The 22288-nt window shown below is 41.1% G+C and overlaps 1 protein-coding gene across 2 annotated transcripts in view; it reads left to right on the top strand.

Annotated features, from left to right (window-relative positions):
- Window positions 1-8508, top strand: part of Mgam (maltase-glucoamylase) — a 142134-nt gene extending 133626 nt beyond the window's left edge. For both annotated transcript variants that reach the window (XM_059256576.1, XM_059256577.1), the window contains 5 exons: window positions 1161-1285; window positions 2257-2345; window positions 3353-3396; window positions 3970-4140; window positions 8434-8508. In XM_059256576.1, coding sequence (XP_059112559.1) covers window positions 1161-1285; window positions 2257-2345; window positions 3353-3396; window positions 3970-4140; window positions 8434-8508 — 504 coding nt within the window. The remainder of the gene's footprint in view (window positions 1-1160; window positions 1286-2256; window positions 2346-3352; window positions 3397-3969; window positions 4141-8433) is intronic.
- The last annotated feature ends 13780 nt before the right edge of the window (window positions 8509-22288 follow it).

Below are 22288 nucleotides of genomic sequence, written 5' to 3' on the forward strand. Positions count from 1 at the left end.
AAGACAAGCTGAGAGAAAAAGGTCTTGAGAAGACATTTTAGAGGTGATCTGTTGAAGGACACATATGAGACAGAGTTTAATTCTTAGGGAAGAATTAAAGGAAAGGGACATTCTTGCCCTCCCACTAGCCCACCTCTTTGGACTTTCTGAGCAGAGCACAGGCAGGAAGACCAGAAGCAGACCAGTGCACTAGCCTCTCCTCCGAGGACAGTGCAATGGATTTGGGAAACGGAACAAAGACAAGGGAGTTTTTTCTGTCCTAGGAGCAAAGTCATTTCCCTCTTCTTGGTTGCTAGCTGCTTTCTCTTAAGGGTGGAAGTATAATAACATTCAGCTATGTGCTTTCAGTCCAGCACCAGGGCCCTGGAGGGAGAGAGCAGCTATTTCCCTAAGTGGTCCTCACATGGTCTTGAATTTGCATGTTGACTGTCCAGTACTTTAACAGTCCTTTTGAATCTGTCAGGGCTTACACTAGAGCTAAGCAGGGAGACACTCAGGGTACATAGCTTAAGGAGGGCCCTTACTGGAAGGATGGACATGCTTTTTCTTGGACTTGAGAGTGTGGACCACCTTGAGGTCTGCATCCTAGGCATCTTGGTTGGAGTCCTAGCCTTGCTCAGGTGCAAAACTCTCTGCTGAGTTCTAGGTATTGGAATGGCGGGTGCTTTTCCATTTGGGGTTAACAATGAAATGATGAGCTAATATTTGCCTTTCAAAACTTTATGGGAGCACACTGTGGAGTCTAGACATAGGGTGCTATTGTCCTCTGGTGGGCAGAAACAATGTTGCTCAACATCAAAAAAGGACAGGACCAGACTGCTGAGCACCATGGCCCAAACCTGCCGTTCTAGCTTCTAGGGAGGCTGTGGCAGGGGGATTGCTTGAGTCCATCAACACCCCAGAGGATCACCAGGTTGCCCAAAAGGGTTGAACCAGCCCGAGTAGGGAAAAAGCACAGTATAGCAAGCCAGATTCAAAGATAAAGGCACATAAGTCATTTGGATGTTTTCTATGGAGCAGGTGAATGTAGAGTGTATAGCTGGTATGTATTAAATAGTGGGGACCAAGAGACAAGTCCAGGAGGTGGTTGGGATGTCTGCTAGATGCACTGCTCAGTGATATGTGCATCTCTCTCATCATCTCCTCTCTTTACCCCACAGGGTGTAGATATTAATGCAAGGGGACAATGGAAGAACTTGCAAGCCCCTCTTGAACACATTAATCTTCATGTCCGTGGGGGCTATATCCTGCCCTGGCAGGAACCTGCCATGAATACCCGTTTGAGGTGAATGGGGGGAAATGGGGCTCTGCTTTGTGTAGTAATGAGCTTAATCATGTGTGGAGAAGCCTCCTCATCTCTTGAGTATCACTCTGAAGTCTGAAAGTATTTTCACTGGATTTATTTTTTGCATTTTTGTATTTGAACTTTTGAAAAACTATGAACTCTCAACAATTTTCATCAGTTGTTTAAATCAAAGTGTGTGAAATGGCTCGTGTAATAAGTGACATTTACAATAGAAATTAAAATGGCGGTAGTCATAATTCATATTTTTGGAATCTTCCATTTTTTTTCTTAAGAATAAATGATTGCTGGAAAATTTTAACCATGTGGCAACTAATACCTGAGGTTGCTTTACCTTGAAAATATTTAAGAGTTCTTGCCCTAAGTTTATATGTCATTCATCAATCATTAACATCAAGCAAATGCTTGCTGCATGCTTAGGATAATACTACACCAGTATTAAGAACTTTGTTTTATGATTTTCTATTTTTCTTAATCAAAGAGAAATGAAATTGCTTGAGGTGAGTATTGCTGTCATCTCCATTCCACAGATAAGGAAATGGAGGCTTTATTGAGCTATGTGATTCACTGAGTCACAGGCCCAGGAAGAATATGGGATTCCATGTGGGCCTGACATAATGCTTCAAAACTTTAGCCATTTGTCCTCTGAGTGTTTTAGGTGATGAGTCATGAAAGAGGTTTACAGCTTCAGGAAAGGGGAAAGAAGGAAGCCAGTTATGTGCTTTTAATTTAAGAGCCCTACTGGAAAATTCCCCTTGATGCCTTGGTGAAGTCGTTTACTTAGGACATGCAGTGGTGCATGCACCTAGAGCGAGTTCTCAACATTTTCTAGTAGGAGAATGCACTTGAACCCTCAGGAAGTATTTCATTTTACTCCTTTGTTCCTGTGAAACCTGTTGGCTTGTGACAGTGACTGTGTTTTTAGCTAATGCCTCTCTTCCTCCCCACCACAGCCGTGAGAAGTTCATGGGCCTCAAGGTTGCCTTGAATGATGAAGGACTTGCTGAGGGCTGGCTCTTCTGGGATGATGGGAAAAGCATCAGTGAGTAGGGGCTGGCTGGGATTCCTGACCACATCGTGAGCAAGATTCGCGATTATCTTAAATTCCTGCCTTCCAGCTGAGATAAACTATCATGATATTTATACACATTTCCCAACTACATGATTAGTTGTCCCAGCAAGACAATGCTACATGTGTTGTTTATGTGGGGGACTTTCCACTAGGAGTTTATGGGAGCTGGTAACCTCTTAGGAGGTGGATGGCACAAGTACTCTTAACTACACAGTAGAACTTTTAGCCACAAAGAGCTTCTGCAGCTCAATACAGCTATAGGTACAGGTTCCAGTGAACACTCAAATGTCACAAGGGCATCTGATGAACTAAAGTTTGTTTTATTTGATTGATATTTATTTAAATTTACATAGCTAATTTTTATGGTGCCTTCTGCTGTGGGCAGCACAGTTTTAGAAGCTAGTGGTCCCAGGAGGAGTGGGGAAGTAAGCGAGGAAGAGACCACTTTGCAGAGGCAGAGGAAGCCCTGAGAAGGAGCTAGTCACCAGCAAACTGCCTTTTCCATCCACCACGCTGCCAAATGCCGTGCTTTCCCAGTTTTTTAAAAAAAAATTTGTGAAGATCACATTTAAAACCACCCATTACTACTCAAGATAAAGCAAGGCAGCAGCCACAGCGTGTTTACATGTGTGGATGTGTGCTTCTAAGCAAAAGGAATCTGGAAATTCTGAGGTGAATGAGGAGAGGTTGGGACTAGTAGACTGTGAGAAAAAGTGACCTAAGGCAGCAGTAGGTGATTTTTATATGTGGTAGCTGTTGGACAAGTGCATCTACATGCTCATTTCAAACATTTGTGTCCATTTGGGGATGGGTATAGAACCTGACTAATTTCCATAGAGAGAATTTCCACTACAAAATTGAACTCATTGTAATGTAGAAAAACAAAACGAGAATAACCTCACTCTCAGCTAAGACAAATCAGCAATTAGAAGCCTATCACAGACCCAGCTCACATCTGCCCTTTTGTCTGTTTACAGATATCACAGAACGATCCTACTTGGCCAGCTTTTCTGTTAGCCAGGTGAGTATGACAGACACTATAGAGTATAGGTTTCTTCTGTCTTGGCAGGATACTGGCTCTTGTAAGGGTTCTATGTATGTACTTCCTAGAATTTCTTCAGTGCTTGTCTTTCTTCTCCTCCAGACCTCAGGGGGGCAGGATTTCCTTTGTTCCCAGGAAATATTTTTGATTGACCCTATCCATATCTCATCAGTAACTGTTTCAGTGTACCATTTTTCAGGTGGATAATCTTTCTGTATAATCTAGCCCTCCTTCCTATGCTACTTTTAAATGTTCTGCACATGTTATAACCTTTCCATGTGTAGAATATACATTTCTTGATACTTGAGACTTGTAACTTACAGAGTTCAAGGCCATCCTACAGACCAAGCTGATGGTGGCCCATGCAAAGTGGATGGGATGGGGCAGCTGGGGACAGGGTGCTGAGGTCATGGTTTTTACTATCTGAAAACATAATATATGGACTCAGGCTGTCTCATTTTGTGATTTACATCTATGCTTAAAACAAAGTTGAGAACAAAATTGAACTAATTTTGATGTTTGTTGCTTTCTGTTTTATTTTCAATTTGACAGAATACATTGCAGACACATGTTATTCTTAATAATTACATCACTGGTACAGCACCTTTGTACCTAGGCTACATTGAAATCTGGGGATTGGGCAGTGTTTCCATTACCAATGTGAACATCACTGGAAACAACTTGAATGAACCAGTCCCCTATGACTACAATGCCGCAACTCAGGTTTGTGACTACTAGAAAACCCAATGGTCTTTTTCAACCCTCGAATGCTTTGTACAACAGTCTCCCCTCCCCCAAGCAGCCACTGTGTTCAGTGTCATCTATGGGCAGAGTAGAGCTAAAGCAAAATCCATGGTTTATCATATGAAGTTAAAAATCTGATTGCTTACTTTCTATATCTAACGTCTTGTCTTAAAACCTAAGTGACACTTGTCTCTCGTTCTGGCTCAGAAACCAAATTCTCTATTTCATCAAATGTGAAGCACTATCCGGACCCTAAGAAGAGTTGGTCCACTACTTACAGTACCATAGAGAGGGAACAACAACAAAGATGAAACAATTCTTTGCTCTCACTCACTGTTTTTCCATTTAAATGTGTAGGGAGCTCTTGGAAATTTCCACACCCTTGGAGTTTTATCTCAATATTTTAGTATTTTAAGTGATATTACAGGGAGAAATGTTAGGTAGAGAAATACAATGACTCTGTATCAGAGTAAATTTAAATGTAAATATGTATTTAAAATATCTTAACATCATGAGTTGGAGATTGGTATCATTTGTAATTGGTTCTTTGAGAATTTCATGCTATTAACCTTTTCCCCCAACTTCTCCCAGATCCACCCACCCTTCCCTACCCACCCAACTTTTGTGTCCTATCTATGCATCAATGTATATATGCATGTATGTGTGTATGTATGTATGTATGTATGTATATGTAGGTATGTATGTATATGTTATGTGTGTACGTATATATGAATGAATGTGTGTATGTATGTATGTACCTACCTACCTCTCTCAATGTATACTTCCTATATTTCCTTGAGCATGTGGCCTTCCATTGGAGCATGGTAAACTTAGCATTTTGTTAATGTTCATGTTCATCCCCTGCCCCAACTCCTCCCAGATCCTCCTCTACCTCCCTAAACATCCAACTTCATGTTCTCTTTCTCACTCTTCTTATTCAAACCCATTAAGTCCAGTTTGTGTTGGTCAACTACTCCTGGGCGTTGAGCCTGACCCAGTGTCATATCATTGAAGAAAACTGACTTTTCCTTTCCAAGTAGCAACCAAATGCCAGCAGCCCCTCAGCTAGGCATGGGACTTCATGCCTTCTCTTTCTTCTCTACACTGAGATTTTTGTCTGCCTTAAGCATGCACAGGTCTTATGTATGTTGTCACAATATCTGTGAGTTCATGTACACAACCCTACTGTGTCTGGGAAATATAGTGTCTTAGTTAGGGTTTCTACTGTTGTGACAAAACTCAATGACAAAAAGAAACTTGCTTAGGAAAGGGTTTCTTTCAGTACACAACTCTCAGGTCATATTCCATCATAAAGGGAAGGCAGGAACTCAAGGCAGGAACCTAGAGCCAGGAACTGATAAAGAGGCCATGGAGGAATGCTGTTTACTGGCTTGTTCCTCCTGGCTGACTCAGTCTGCTTTTTTATGCAACTCTCAACCACCTTCCAAGGTGTGGCACTGCCTGTAACGGGATGGATCCTCTTCCATTAATCATTAATCAAGAGAGTGCTCCATAGATTTATCCACAGGCCAATTTGGTAGAGGTATTTTTCTCAGTTAAAGTTTCCTCTTCCCAGGTAACTATATTTTGTGTCAAGTTGCAAAAAACCAGCTAGCACACGCAGTGTCCTTAAAATCATTTTCTACCTCTGGTTCTTAAAAACTTTCTGCGCCCCCCCCCCCCATTCTACATAGCTCCCTGAACCTTGAGTGGAGGGGTGTGATATAGACATCCTATTTAGGGTTGAACATTTGGAACTCTCTAACTCTCTGCTCAGTGATCAATTGTGGGTATTTCTGTTAATTGTTCTCTACTTCAAGAAGTTTCTCTGATGAGGGTTGAATGATGCACTGATCTATTGGTATAGCAAGAAGTCATTAGATCTTTCATTGCTATGTGCATTTGCAGAATAATCGTGGCAGATTTCCCCCTAGAGCCCATGACCTATCTAGCCACAGTTTCTTGACCTCTCAGACAGTGTCACGTATAGATTCCATGTCACAGAGTGGACCTTAAATTTAAAAAAAGTGGTTATTTACCCCTGTGACATTAATTCCATTATTGCACTAGTGGGCATATCTTGACAGGCAGGTCATTCTTGTAGCTAGTAAAGTTCATTGCTGGGTGAAAGGGATGATTACTTTTCCCATCTGGTAACACGCAGAGCACTTTCTGTTTCCATGAAAGCTCAAGGTCTACACACTTTTGAAAAAAAACTGATTCTTTGCAATTACCACAAAAAAAGCACTTTTTAATGGAAAAGTGATATAATATGAAATGTTAGAATACTTATTAAAGAACATGGACATGAGACTATTTAGATGCCTTGGGGTATGATACACTTGAGATCTGAATTTAAGGCTTGATTCTTATGAATTACATATGTCTGATCATAATATATAGGATGTCACAACCAGCTAATAATACTGTCATGAAGATTAAGTATGTGTAAAACATGACTGTGGTACCTGGCACATGATTAAAAAAAATACTGGTAACTTTACTGACCACCACACCTGAGACACGTCTGAGTACTCAGCATCTGTTCTCACTTGATCCTTACAGGAGCATTGTAGGACAGATCACATCCTCTTCAGAGAAGGTACCAGATGCAGAGCTTTTAGGGTCCAAAAGATACATAATATAATATAATACCTTAACTAATATGTAATATTTATTTTTATGTTTTATCTATTTGTACTGGGATATTTTTATTATTTTGTGCCTTAATATTAATTATTATTTAAATAGATACATATGATGCCGATCAGTTAAGACAGTTCTTTCCTACCAAAGATGCTCTGATTCAACATTTCTTAAAAATTCTAGGGATCAAATCCAGGGCTCTGTGAATGTTGTGCAAGCACTGTACAGACTGAGCCTCAGTGTAATATTTCACCACACACAAAATGCTACCTGCAGGCTGTACCAAGCTGTCTGCTCCTGGTGTAACAAATAAAATAAATTATGAAGTCCAATGCTAAAATCTAATACTGCTCGCTATGATAAAATGCTTACTTTAAAATATTTTCAATTAATTTATACTCTACGTAGAGTAAAATAAACTGATCTTCAGAGTGGAAAAAACATTTTTATACTTTTGTCTGATGTTTTGTCTCAATCCACTAAACACATAATAGATAAGTTTTTAACCTAGTTTGTGCTTGATCTTATTACTCATTCCTTCCTGAAACATTCTTTGGATGGTTTGCAGTCTATACATTCACAACACTAGTGTTAGCAATGATGTTCCCACTTGTATAGAAAACAATCACGCCATGATGTGTGCCCAGCCTGCAGTAATTGGAGAATTGTTGATTACAAACATGCTCTCATCCTGTCAAAGTTAAAATTAGAACCTTAGGATTCATATAATATTTTGGTCCCTACACTTGTCACACTGTGGTAAATGGGAGCACTTCTTCCTATGATTCTCTCTCTCTCTCTCTCTCTCTCTCTCTCTCTCTCTCTCTCTCTCTCTCTCTCTCTCGTGTGTGTGTGTGTGTGTGTGTGTGTGTGTGTGTGTGTGTGTGTGTGTGTGTCTTTGTGTACATGTACTAAATGTGAATGCTTTCTGATTTCTAGGCCTGAGAAAAGTTTTTCTTCAGTTTTATAATTTTAAAACATCTCCTTATACTTTGGTTTTCTTGTCAACCACTTTTAAAAAGATCTCTTAAAGGACTTTGCCTTATTCTGTTGTGAATCAATTTATTTACAGTTAAAACTTGGTCATTGGTGAGGCCTCTCAAAAGTGTTTGCCTATAAGAAGCATGAATGTTAGACTTCCCAGGCAATGGGTGAGGAGACATTAGACTGCCCAAGCCATGGGTAAGTGCTGTGAGGAGACAGCATTAGATTGCCCAGGCTGTGGGTGAGCACTATGAGGAGACATTAGACTGCCCAGGCCATGGGTGAGTGCTGTGAGGAGACAGCATTAGAGTGCCCAGGCCATGGGTGAGTGCTACGAGGAGACAACAGAAGCTGGGGTGAAAGGAGAGCTAGAAGCACTACAGAAGAGAGAAAGGCAGGGTACCCTTTTCAGTGGCCTGTGCACTTGTTCTCAGTGGTTGGGAACTGAATCCTTGAGATCCCATCCCTATCACAGAACAAACATTCTACTCCAGGGATTAGGGAACACCCTCCACACCTGAAAATGAAACAGTAGTTGGCATCAAGGCCATGTGGCTCAATGACTCGCACCCTGTTCATTTGTGCACAGGAAATTCTAGACAACAAATGCTCAATACATTTCTTGTTTGTTTGTTCCAACAGGTATTGAAAGTTGATGTGACTGACAAAAGAATCAGCCTGCATCGTTTCCAGTCACTGACATGGAACTCTTCATAAATTTTCAGAACAAAATACTACGAGCAGATTTAAACTACTTATGCTTCATAATCATGTAATTATTATGTATCATCAATTGTTTCATTCCCAGTACGGCTAGAATATTTTGTGGATTTTATGTGTGTGTATTATGACTCTCAAGATAATATCTCTGGGTCACTTTAATGTATCTGTGTAATTAGTGTGGCACATATGGTTCATCGCATGACATCCATTGAAGATGTGAAGATGAATTAGATCCATACTGAAGTCTGTGTTTGTGTGTGTGTGTGTGTGTGTGTGTGTGTGTGTGTGTGTGTGTGTGTGTATGGGAGCCCAATCTTGTCATGGCGGCCCCTGTTTGCAGCTAAGCAAAACATTAAGAATTATAGAAAGGAACTTCTGTGAGTTGGTATAGGGGGAGGAGAACAGTATGCTGAGAATATGATGGAGGAGGAAGAAGAACACAGGAAGGAAGCAGGGAAGATGTGATGTAATGGTAGGCAACAGCAAGAGGGATAGTCATTCTAAGGAATGGTAGCCTTGCAGGGAGGAGAAAGGGAGCATCAACTCATTTGAAAGAGAAGAGGGCCTCAGAGAAATGCTTAATAAACAAGAAGGTGATGGGAAGGAGATTTAAGGTTGTAGAGATGAAGGAAGGAATTGGATGTACAATTGTTTTCATACAAGTGTTCTTTCAAGTGTATAAATCTTATTTTTTGACCACATCTCATGTACATAGCAACAGTTCACACAAACATATATGATTTGTATGCCACAGAAAAATAAAGCAAGTGAATTTACAAGAAATTCTCCATGTTGTGATGTGTTTTAATGGGGCCCTCACAGAGGGGTCAGGTTTCCTGGTGTTTAGAAGACTCCTGTGACCTTGTCTTTTTTGTTTGCTGTGACATTGGAGCTCCTGTAGTATAGCACAGGAATAGATTACAGTTTTTAATCAGCCACCTTCCCCTACATCTCTGTAATGACTCTCTCACAAGCTTTGAATATTGTTAAAGAATCATAGCAGTTTTTGTAAAATATCAACTCAACTCTGACAAAAACCAAACAGAAGTTACAACTACATTGATTAAAACACCAGCTAAAATGTGTGTAAAGAAACACGCAGCTGGGCTGTCAAGATGGCTCAGGAGGTACAAACTCTTGCCACACAAGCCTGGTGTTCTGAATCCAGTCCTCAGAAACCATAAAGGAAGAAGGGGTAAACAGACTCCACAGAGTTGTCCTCTGACCTCCAAATGTATGTCATGGCAAATATGACCCCCTACAAAATAACAGATACCAATGAAAAATTAAAATAAAGAGAAATTATGTAGAATGCTCAATGGGCGTGTTTAATTTTAGTATTTTTTGAAAATGCAGCGTGTTTCAAATGGGTATGCATACTTCTTCCCATCTTCCCTTTTGTACTGGAAAGCCATTCTGCTTGCTGTATGCATGTCCAGGTATCTGCACCTGCTGCATTGCAGCGGAATGTCATTCAGTTGACTTAATATTCTAACTATCAAATGAGGCATCATGCACAAGGGGCTTGGGAATTAGAGAATTATTTGATTTAAAGGGAAAAAACCAGATTAACTCCCTTTAATTGATGTAAGGAGGTTACAAAGACATGACTTAATATTTTAGAAATATCCCATGGTGCCAATACATGGACATATATTGACTCTAGTTGTCCTTAGTGAGGTGTTTCCTGCATGGACAATCCAGGGGCCCCACTGGTGACCTATGGGATGCCTCCTAATGTTTTAAAATTCTAGAAGAATACTTTAAAATGCATATAGCAAAATGTGGACCACCACAAAGGAAATATTACATACAAATGTACAGAGTACTCCAAATGTCAACGTCTCCTGTCTCTTGAATTTACTTTTGGCTCTTCAAATACTGTATAGACTTATCAGATACCACATAATATTTTGATATTTGAATACAATATGGAATAGCCAAATAAAGCTGGCCACAATATTCACAGTGTCACATCTTTATCATTCTTTGTAGTGACAAAATTTAAAATCTATTCTCAGAAATGTTTAAGTATTAAACGTATTTTTGGCTCCTTAGTAGTCCCCCTATAAGGACATGTGAAGTTTCCTTCTCAAATTAGAGATGATCTTAGCAGCTCTGGAAAATGTCAGGGGAGAAGCTGGTCTGTGATTTACTTGGTTTCTGTCTAGGGCAGAGCTGCCAGTCTCTGAGCCCTCCCAATACAGGGATTGAAGTCACTATTCAGGGCATTTTATGTTTCCTTCATTTAAGGGAGGAACAATCTCAACATGGACTCAGGAGACTTAATTAAATCACTTTGTCTTTCTGAGACAAATTTCATTTTCAAAATGGTGGTGATACCTGTGAAGTTGTACAAAACTCCTTCTTGTTCCTTAGGATAGGGTCAAGATAGCCAGATAGATTTATAATGTTATAATGTCTTGCATCCCCTATTCATATGAAGAATATATATATATATATATACATATATAGTCATATCTATCTATTCATTAATAAGTATTTATCTTAGTTATTTTTCTATTGCTGTGACAAAACACCATGACCACAGCAATTTATAGATGAAAGCATTTAACAGGGCTTACAGTTCTAGAGGGTATGCCAACAATCATCATAGCAGGGAGCATGGCAGCAAGCAGGCAGGCATGACACTGGAGCAGTAGATGAGAGCTTACATTTGGTCCATAGGTGGGGTGCAGGGAGACAGAGACAGAGACAGAGAAGCAGAGAGAAAACTAACTGGGAATGCTGGCATGGGCTTTTAAAACCTCAAAGCCCACCCCCAGTGACACAGTTCCTCCAACAAGACCACACCTCCTAATCCTTTTCAAAGAATTCCAACTGGGGACCAAGTATTCAAAAATATGAGCCTATGGGGGCCATTCCCATTCAAACCACCACAGCGTATATCTATATATTTATGTGTCATGAATCCACAGTTTGGAATTAGGAATTACACCTCTAAAATTACTAAGAATGCCAAGAAATTTTATTCACTGGATTATATTTATGTATATTTTTCAAGTAAGGCATGGGGAACAAGAGGAGGATAATCGAGTTGTAATATCAGAGTAATACATATATGAAGATATCACAATGAAATACATATATACGAAGACGTCACAGTGATACCCATCATTTTGTACAATGAATATATGTTAATAAAAATAAATAATTTTACATAACAAAATAATTAGAAGAATGGCATTATTTTATAGTTTTGTGAATCTCTTCAAAATCTACCTCAATAGCTGGTTCTCATGGCTCCATCCTATCATTTTGATATTACATGATAGAGTCTATGAAGACACTGAGATGCATGGGAAGACAGTGTATGGCTTTTTTTCCAAAGTGCTTGACTAAAGCAAAGGAGGACATTTTGGCTCATGGTTGCAGAGCTATTTCAAGTCCATCATAGTAGGGGAAGGCATGGCAAATTCATGACAGCATGAACGTGGAATAGACTATTCATACGGCAGAGTGTGGGTACCACATTCAAAGGCCTGCTTTCCCCGAACTGCTCTCATCAGCCCGGCCCAAACTCCTAAAGGCTCCATGGCCCTCAAAATACTTCCACAAGCCTGGGACTAGGGATTCAAAACATGAGTCTGTTAGGGCCATTTTAGATTCAAAGTATGGCAGACATTCAAAAAGGAAAATATTTTCTTAGCATTTTTAAGAGACAGTTTGCCTCAAATTTATCCTGAAAAGGTCTCAGGGACCCTGTATATTGACTTGAGAATTATCTCCCATGGAGCTATGGCCACCTGAGGCTACCCCAAAACACCCCTGAAACAAACACCTCCACTTTCAGTTACTGGTCAGCTATTAAACGGAAGGTTAGGATCTTATCTTTTGACATACTTCCTCTCCGAATTACAAAATTTTACTTTACTTTTAAATAGGTATTTTAGTTTCTTTTCTGTTGTTGTGATAAAATACTTTGACCAAATCAACTTCAGGGAGAAAGGATCTTTTTTTTTTTTTTTTTTTTTTGTTTTGTTTTGTTTTGTTTTGTTTTTCGAGACAGGGTTTCTCTGTGTAGCTTTGCGCCTTTCCTGGAACTCACTTGGTAGCCCAGGCTGGCCTCGAACTCACAGAGATCCGCCTGGCTCTGCCTCCCGAGTGCTGGGATTAAAGTCGTGCGCCACCACCGCCCGGCTATTATTTTTTTTAAGAGAGAAAGACTACAGTCCAGCAAGGAAGGGAAGGTAAAGTGAGAAACACTAGAGGGAGCCAGTCCCCTTGTGTCCACAGTCAGGAAGTGGAGAAGGACAATTGCTTGTATTCAGCTCTCTTCCTTCTTAGAGAGTCCGGGGGAAGAGTGCCAGTCACTTGTGGACTTTCCAACCTCAACTGACCAATCACAATCATAATTACAGCAGTAAGAATCCCTCACAGAAGTGCCTGGAGGCTTGTCTCCTCAGCCATGGTATATCCTGCCAAGTTCACGGTCAATACTGTCTCAATAAGTTCGTCTAATTTAAAAAATAAAAATCCTAAATGTTTTCACTTAAAGAAGAAATGCATTTCTTCTCTTACCAATTAACTGTCTTACGTCCCTACAAAGAAAAAGTTGGACTGTCCTTGGTGGATACCGCCAATTTCACCAATATTCATCGCTCTTGTCTTCACAGCTGAATTGCTGAGAGTTTAGCATTGGGTTTGGGGTTTGATGCTCCAAAATGAAGAGTTTCTGACCCAATGATTCCAGTCACCAACTTGCAGAATACATGCCAAATGCTAACTTGACTCTTGCTTGCCAACTGACAACTGGGAGATACCAGGTCATGTCTCCAATAGTTTTCCATGAAGTCAACTCAGCATATCATCTGATATCTTCTAGCTGCTAATCATCAAACTGAAAGGTGAAGTTAGTTAATTAGTAATTAGTCAACACATTATAGGTTAGTGTGGATTGGGTGTCACCATTACAACATGAATAATGTCACAAACGTGAAATGTGGGGGAGTTTAAAAGGAACTGTCGTAAAAAAAAAAAAGGAGTAACTTATGTAATAATAAATCTATATCCTTGACCTTTGTCCAATGTATCTTCCCAATTTGAAATGAGATCTCGGTGCAGTTTCCCTCTAACAAAGGCTAACATACACTGAAACAAAGATGTGGTACATGTGCCTTCCTTCAGATTCATAAGGTGAGAAACTCTTTGAGCATAAGAACAGTTTGTAAAGGTGCTAAGCCATTGAAGGCAAGAGAAGTATCCACCAGAGGTGTTTTATCACTTCATGGCTATTCAGCTTCTTCTTTAATAGTGTTTGCTTATTTCGAATGATTAGGAGGGAGGGAGAAAGCTGGAGAGGTGGGTGGCTCAGTTGTTAGAACAGTTGTTGCTCTTGTGGAGGATCCAGGTTTGTTTCTCAGCATCCATATGGTGGCTCACAAGCATCTGTAAGTAACTCTAGGGGAACTGACCTCCTCTTCTGGCCTCTATGGGAAGCTAGCACACACCTGATGCACATACATGCATGCAGACAAAACAGTCATACCCATAAAGTAAAATGAAATAGTCTGTAAAAATTCAAATAATTACAGGGGAAGAGTATTTTATTTGATGAAAATGTGAACACAGGCAAACTTTAGGAGAAAAAAAATGAAGTCAGAAACAATGTAACACAACATGAGCAATTTATTCTATTTTTCACTTAGTCAGCAAATGGCTAGATGTTCACAAACTATGGGTGTGTTGTGGATTTCAAGTGCTGGAGATGACCATGGGGAAAGTCCGGCAGGGCCTTCCTGCTTTTACACTCTTTGTGTCAGATGAGCAGACAAAGTGAGCACAATATAGTGTGACAAGCACAGTAATCAGACATGAACACGGACACAAAGGAGGGACTACCACTCCTGTCCTCCAATTGCTCTCAGTTTTATAGGGCAGTAAATCAACTGTGGCAGAAGGAAGCTCTATTAGCCTCCTCACCTTTGCCCAGGGCTCCCTATGAATCACCGAGGGACAGTCACAGCAAAGAAGACGACGACGAGACAGCAATGAGGTGAGTGCTTTGTCCATGGAAGAAACACTCGAGCGCGTGGGATCCTTCACTTTTGTAAATTTTCTGACTCCTGCTCTGAAGTTATTTAGATAGTCACCATTTCCTTCTGGATCTTGTATTTTCTTCTCTTCACAAAGGATGAAAAATAAGGGTGAGATATAAAATGGAGAGACAGTGAATCTGTATGTATGTATGTATGTGTGTGTGTGTGTGTGTGTGTGTGTGTGTGTGTACATGCTTGTGTTATGTGGCTGCACATGTGATATGTGTGAGCATATGTGCTTCTGTCTGCATGTAGATGTCCAAGGCTGATATCAGAAATCTTTTTTCCTCACTCATATATCTTATTCACTTGAGGCAAAGTCTCTCTGTCCAACCCAAATTTTGCTTACATAGCTAGTCTCGCTAGTTATCTTGTTCTGTGGATCCCATCTGTACCTTTCCACGCTGGAATCACAGGAGAGCCAGCGTGCCAACCTGGCATTTACTGAATTCTGGGATCTGGACTCCTGGCCACCCTAAGAGCCCAGGTTTTTGTTGACTCAGCTATAGCCCCAGCCTGATATGATTCATATGTAATGGAGAATAAATCTTTTCAATAATTTAGCAGAAGATAGTCAACTGTTGGGTTGAGGTTAATAAGAATAGTTAAGCCTTCCAATTTCTACCCCTCAAGCTTGGTTTCTCTGAGGGCTAAAGGTTCTCCCTAAACTCCTTTTGGCAAATTATCTCTTGGTTATTGCTCCTCACTTTCATTTCTTGTCTTGAATTGTCACATGAAAATTTGAAGGACACCTCAATTAAAAACTTGATTATGTACCTACATGAAAATATTTATATAAAGGGTAATAACATTGTCCTGAAGGACAGGAGTGAAGGAAAATGTAAAGTCAGATAAAAAGAAAAACTAACACAAAAAACTAGAGTGCTTGTTTTTTCCCACTGAGTTTTTATCGTTGTTGCCTAAGTGGTGGTTTAGTGTCTGGGAACACAGGGGAGGAAAGAGACGAGCAACTGGCCATTGGAGGTGTCACACAGACGTCTGTCATGAGGTTAAAGCATTTATAGTTTAGGACACCATTAAGACTTGACTATAAAGAATCCTAATGACTGTCTGTGCTGGGCCATTGGCAACATGACTCAAAGTTACTGTGGGAAGTAGTCCAGCTGAACTGGTGACTTCCTTTTAGCACTAAATTTGTTTTAAAAGATAAGTTTAAAGGATTCTCTGGAGTTTAAAAAGGAAATTTTAGTTTTTGTGTGCAAGTTACATTTAGATGAGAATCGAATTGGCAGGTAGGAATTGGGACTGGGGTAAAATGAAGGATCATGTTACGTTTAAACATGTTCATTTGGGTTCAATCTTGGGGGCTCTTGAAACAGTAACAGATCACTGAATATAAGAATCTCAATTCCTAGGTTAGAAATACAGGTTGAATTGTTATCAGGTGTTGTGTGGGTCACATGAAAGATGGAGACTACTCAAAGAGGGCGGGTAGTTTAAAAGGGGGCTCTGGGACCTTATGAGGGATAGCGGCATTTAGTAGCACAGGAGACTAACAGACAACAGAAAAGAATCCAGGACTGTAGGTAGACAATTCAATGTTGAGCACACCAATAAGTGGAACGCTTCAGGAGAAGAGAGTGGTTTGGTAGGGTGAGGTGATTAAGACAGTGCCCATCGTATTTGGCAGCTTAGATGCTGGTGACCTTGGTAAAATTATATTCAGTGGAATACAGGAGGCACAAGCAGTGCCAGTAATACATGAGGAAGCAATAAGGACAGTGTGCAATAGTGTAGAATTATGTTGTTGTTTTCTGTTTGGAGACAGAGTCTGATGTTGCTCAGGCTGGTTTCAAATTCACTATTTAGTAGAGGAAAGCCTTGAACTTCTGACCCTTCTGTGTCTACCTCCCCAGTGTTGGGATTCCCGGTACTCTGCTTGTTTGTGCTGTGCTGAGGACTGAACTCAGAGCATTGTGCATACTAGGTGAGTTACATTCACAGCTTAATGGTGATCTTCTGGAAGATAGCTAGGAAATGAAAAAGAAAGTTGAAATAGTAGCTACAGAAGAACGGATTCAACGACAGGTTAGGGCAACTCGAGAGACACCATGATTGGAATAAGCAGCTTTGGAGGGGGGAGCTTGACAGTACTAGAAAGGAAAGACTTGACAGACGGAGGATTTTTGAGAAGCCCAGTTATGGAGGAGCTGGAAAATAAAAGCAAGAATCAAGTTCGGACAGGAGAAAATCATCTTCCACTGAGAACATCGGGAGAAAGATTGGAGTTGACTCAGCTCTGCATAAGTTTTCAAGAAAAGCTTGTACTGAGAGGCGGGAGATGAGGTAGTTTCTGTAAAACAGTTACTTTTCCTTTGTGGAGATGATATTGTGTAAGAATAAGATGGAGATAACCACAATTGAACTTTTACAGAAGGACTTGAGTTTTAACTGATGCTCTGAGAATGAGAGGAGATGGGAAGACCATCCGTGGGTCACAGGTGCAAGTTTTGGGGGGAGGTGATGAACCCTGGTGACATCTATGTTCAGACAAAATATCAATACAGAAATGAAGGTTTGGTTCCTTTTTCAGAGTGTATATTCAGTTAAGATATAAGGATAAATTGCAAATTATATAACAAATATTGAAACGTAGGTCGATCATGGGTAAGAGCTAGAAATTTCTAAGAGTACAGAGAAACAGAAGCCTAGATGCTGTTAAAGAATAAAGATTTGCCCATGTTCTAGTTTCTTTTCTGATGCTGTGATAAAACTCTCCTGGAGCTTCCCTCTCCAGACACCACCCTTCAGAAAGCCTGCCAATAGTCAGCTCCTCCCCTGGGGCTGCTCAAGACCATGCCTAAAGGCTATTTTAGACCTGGTCTTCAGACCTGCTATATGTTCTCCCTCCTGCCTTCATTAGAGTCACCTGGGAGTTGCTTTGCTCTGTTTATTAAACCTGGACTTATTAATTTGGCTTGATTGGCTTATTGCTTCAGTGGAGGATACCTAATGACTGGGGATCCAATACTTATCAAAAACTCTGTGACCAAGGCAATGTAAAGAAGGGAGAGTTTGTGTGGGCTTATGGTTCTAGAGGGACCTAGGTGTCCATTATGGTGATGAGACATGGCAGCAGGCAGGCGTGGTGGCCAAAGGAGGCAGCTGAGAGACCACATCCTTAGCTGTAAGCACAAAGCAGAGAGAGTACACCAGAAGTGGGGTCAGGCTATAAACTCTCAAAGCTACCCTACCCTGTGATGGACTTCCTGCTCACCTGTCACCCCCCCCAATAGTCTGAGCTGTGCACTGCTAAAAGTTAGTTGGCTATGGAGAGTCCTTGGGTATTCTCATTTGTGGTGGCCTTTCTCCAGTGGCCTGTTTAATTCCCAATACAAAGATAACCTTTAAGAATCAATGCATAGTATTTTCAAGACCAAATTGAGTTCTAATTATGCTGTTGCTTGATTTTATATTATTCTAAATTTGAACAGCTGTTTACTGCTAAGTCATAACAATTTATTTTTGGAGGGGATGTTAAATAAACCTGAAATTCCTATAGTAAAGGAATTGAGTATTTTTTAGGGGAAAAATAAAGTATGCTTTTGTGGCCACAAATGGGTCTCTGATCTTAGGTGGCAAGCTAGATTTTATGAAGAGAGGTATCCCTTTTTGGACTCTCACTGAGGACAAGGGCTTCTTGTCTGTATTTTCCTGCCAGACCTTTGGTTTAGGTATCTGAGAGACAGCCACAGCCTTGAACTCCTGGCAGGACTCAGTCTGTCCTCTCTCCAGTGGCTCCTGGCACTGTCTCTCAGGGCCCTAGGCTGTGAGCTTGTAAACGCAGTGACAAGAGGCTGTTTACCATTCATTCTTCAGCACCTCCCCAGACAGAGGTGACCTCTGTTCTGTCCAAGATGCCTCCCAATGGTACTTATACTACACTCCCTGACCCACCCTGCACTATCTGTCCTCGTCCTTCCTTCATCCTCTCTTGCCCTGATCCTCCCTCCCTCCCTCATCTCCCTTTTCATTCTTTTGCTGCATTTCCTGGAACTTGCCCTAGACATTCAGGGTCAAACAAGACTATTCATTCTCCAGCGTGATTGCGCTTTTTTATTAGCAATCTGTAAAGTTCAGCTGAACATGAACCCTTCTTAAGCTTCTTCCTAAGAATTCTGTTGACTGAAGCTTCCCATCCCTCTTCAAGGTTTTAGTGGTGCCCTACCCCTTGAGGTTACCCTGAAAGGGTGTCATAAATAAAGTCACCTCTGCTGGAGATGTGCAGCTACCTGGTTTGGGGTTAAGATGGTCAACTACCATCTTGTGACTTGTCAAGTACAGCTTGCTAGAGCTGAGGTCCTAAGCTCACCTGCCTAATTCCAGAGCTGAGCCACTTGCTTGTGGCAGATAAGGCCCCCCTGTGGGTACCAGCCCTAATTGCAGAGGCTCAACCGATGGCCAGTTCTAAACTGATCTGTGCCTTTATCACTTTGAGCACCACAGGTTCTGACTGCTGCTTTCCCCAGAAATCATGGTCTCCTGAAAGAGTAGGTGGACTCTGAAAAGTGTATGCTTAGATTGGCTCCCCATGCTTCAACAAGTTCTTTAAAACAGATACTACTGCACTGAGTGGAGTTTGAGAAAATGCAAAGGCCTCTCCTTCTGTCCCCAGACTGTGACTTGTCCAAAGTCCCCTAAAAGAAAGGAGACAAATGTCCCAAATTGTGTCTGCATTTCCTCCTCTGCTCTTGAAACAGAAGTATGCCATTGTTAAATTTTGCTCATGTAAAGTACATGGCTTGTGGTCAGAATCAAGGGGGAGTCTGTTTTGCTTGTTTCTTCTACATCCTTACCTTACAGTGCTCTCAAGGACTCCTTGGGCCCAAGGCACAACCAAGACATTGGTGGGTCTGCTGGTTTTCACTGGGGTTCCACAGTTTCAGGGAGTGTTTCCTTGCTGTGGATATCGCTCTGTATAAATAAACACTGATTGGCCAGTGGCCAGGCAGGAAGTATAGGCGAGACTAACAGAGAGGAGAAAAGAGGAAACAGGAAGGCAGAGGAGAGACTGCCTGGAGCTGCCGCCAGGACAATGAAGATGTAAAGTACCAGTAAGCCAAGAGCCACGTGGCAAAGTAAAGATTAATAGAAATGGGTTAAATATAAGAGTGAGAGCTAGACAATGATAGGCCTGAGCTAATGGCCAAGCAGTTTAAATAATGTAAGAGTCTGTGTGTTTATTTTATAAGTGGGCTCTGGGACTGATGGGACTTGGTGGCGGGAGCTGGAGAGAAATTCTCCAGCAACATTTCCTTCCCATGGCACTTAGGACCATGGTGCCATATACTGTGCTTTTCTGTGTCTGTCATGCTGTTGACGAATTGTGTAAATGCCTTTGGGGAAGCTCCTGGACACATTCGGGCAATGGCAGTGCTATTAGAGGCCTTCAGTGTGGCGGGATCTCCACTGAGCCCTTGGATATGGGATGGCAGAGTGACAGTACTTCTTTCCTAGAGACAGATGGTGTGTGTGCATCATACAGTTAAGGGCTGTATCTGACCTTGGTGTTCACAACAGATCATTATATTCTCACCTTTTAAATGTAGTAATATCAAAGAACATACATGAGGAAACAATTTACAAAACCCACAAAGCAAACAACAAGATGTAAGTAAAAGAAAGGGGAAAAGAAGACATAAAGGCCTGGGAGATGTCTCAGTGGGTAAAGAGCTTGCTGCACAGTTACGAAGACCTAGGATTTGAACCCTAGCACCAACATAAAAGCGGGAATGGAATGTACATATCTGTCTGTAGCCTCAGCCCTGATGGGTGCTGGTAGAGACAAGAGGATTCCCAGGGCTTACTGGCCTACATGTCTAGCCACAACAGTGGACTCAGGTTCAGGGAGAGACCCCTTCTCAAAAGTGAGAGGAAGGTACCTGATACCCAGCTCTGGCCTCAACATGTGTACATATAGGAGTGGGTATTGTACACATTCATGTACCTATAGGTATAACACACACACACACACACACACACACACACACAGAGAGAGAGAGAGAGAGAGAGAGAGAGAGAGAGAGAGAGAGAGAGAGAGAGAAATGGATAAATTATGTACTTATATTTTAATTTCAAAAAATATTGTAAAAGAAGAAAAGGGGCTGGGTGGCAGTGGTGCACGGTTTCAATCCCAGGGTTCGGGAGGCAGAGCCAGGCGGATCTCTGTGAGTTCGAGGCCAGCCTGGTCTACAGAGCAAGATCCAGGACAGGCATCAAAACCACACAGAGAAACCCTGTCTTGAAAAATCAAAAAAAACAAAACAAAACAAAAAAACAAACAAAAAAACAAAAAAACAAGAAGAAAAGGGCATAAGCTTGTGAACAATAAATGAGTGTGCTTAGGACTCTTAAAATTCAACAATTCAAGAGGCTGATGAATTCTGTGGTAGAGCTCAGGTGTGGATGTGGTAGACAATAATAGTGATTGGAGGTGAGAGGTTCCCTGGAACCATAAGATGATGTTGAACTTGCTACAATTAGGGCAAAAATGTGCGACATGGTCCACAGTCTGAACTGGAATTTGCAGATGAAGGGACACAGGCCCAACCTGATAAGCCACCCCTCTGTTAGAAAACAAGGGACATAATTTATGTCCCTGATTCCTAGTTGACGCATTCTCCAACACTGCAAACATTTTAACACTTAGGCCAAAGCATGGACCTCAGGCTTAGGTAAAACTACCAAATGTACATGAGTTTGTGTGCTACGAATGTCAACACAAGCATTCTGCTGGGATCAGGATCAAGTTTATTTACGTTATCAGGTTCTTATAGGTTCAGTGATTCAATGTGCACCTCAGCACCATGCCATGGGAATTGGAAGGAGACTTGGAATTGTTCTTTCTTGATTCTCTTCTCCCTAGTTATATCATCTTTCCTTCTACATAGAGTGAGTGTAAAGATCATCCCTCCATCCTGAGTATATTTGTTCTCTCTCTCTCTCTCTCTCTCTCTCTCTCTCTCTCTCTCTCTCTCTCTCTCTCTCTCTCTCTCCAGTTCTTTATGTTTTATTTGCTTTTCCTTGGAAAACGACTGATACCTGGGATGGTGAGATGGCTTAACAGGCATTGGCTCTTGCAGTTAAAAAGACTCAAGTTCAATCCTGTAACCACATGGTGGAACTAGATAACTGATTCTTATAAAGTGTCATATTACCTCCACATATGCACTGGGGAGACAAACGTGTATGGAAGCAATTTTTCTGGTTTATGTAAATAGAAAAGCTGATAATAAAGTCTATTTTGAAAACATAATGTCTTCTGTGCATGTATCTCTGATTTTGTGTGTGTGTGTGTGTGTGTGTGTGTGTGTGTGTGTGTAGTGTATGTGCATACATGGGTGCAGGTGTATACACATATGTGAACATGTGTATGTAGAGGCAAAAAAAACAACAATGGGTGTCTTTTTCTGTTGTTCTCCACTTTATATTTTGAAACAGGTTCTCTTATTGAATCCTGAGTTCAAAGATTCATCCAAACTAGCTAGCCAGCAGAACTCAGGATCTTTCTGTCTCTCCCCTCTAATATGCCCAACTGGGGTCCCAAACATAGGTCCTTGTGTTTTGAACCAAGTACTTTCATGACCAAGCCACATTTTCAGTTTCACGTGTTGACTATTTGATCATGATGCCTGCTCTGGCTGACGGATGAGCCTCTGTGGTTTATGTTAACCTGATTTTCTGTTTCTGTCTAG

Source organism: Peromyscus eremicus, chromosome 3, assembly GCF_949786415.1.
Source record: "Peromyscus eremicus chromosome 3, PerEre_H2_v1, whole genome shotgun sequence".
In the NCBI taxonomy this organism is placed as follows: domain Eukaryota; kingdom Metazoa; phylum Chordata; class Mammalia; order Rodentia; family Cricetidae; genus Peromyscus; species Peromyscus eremicus.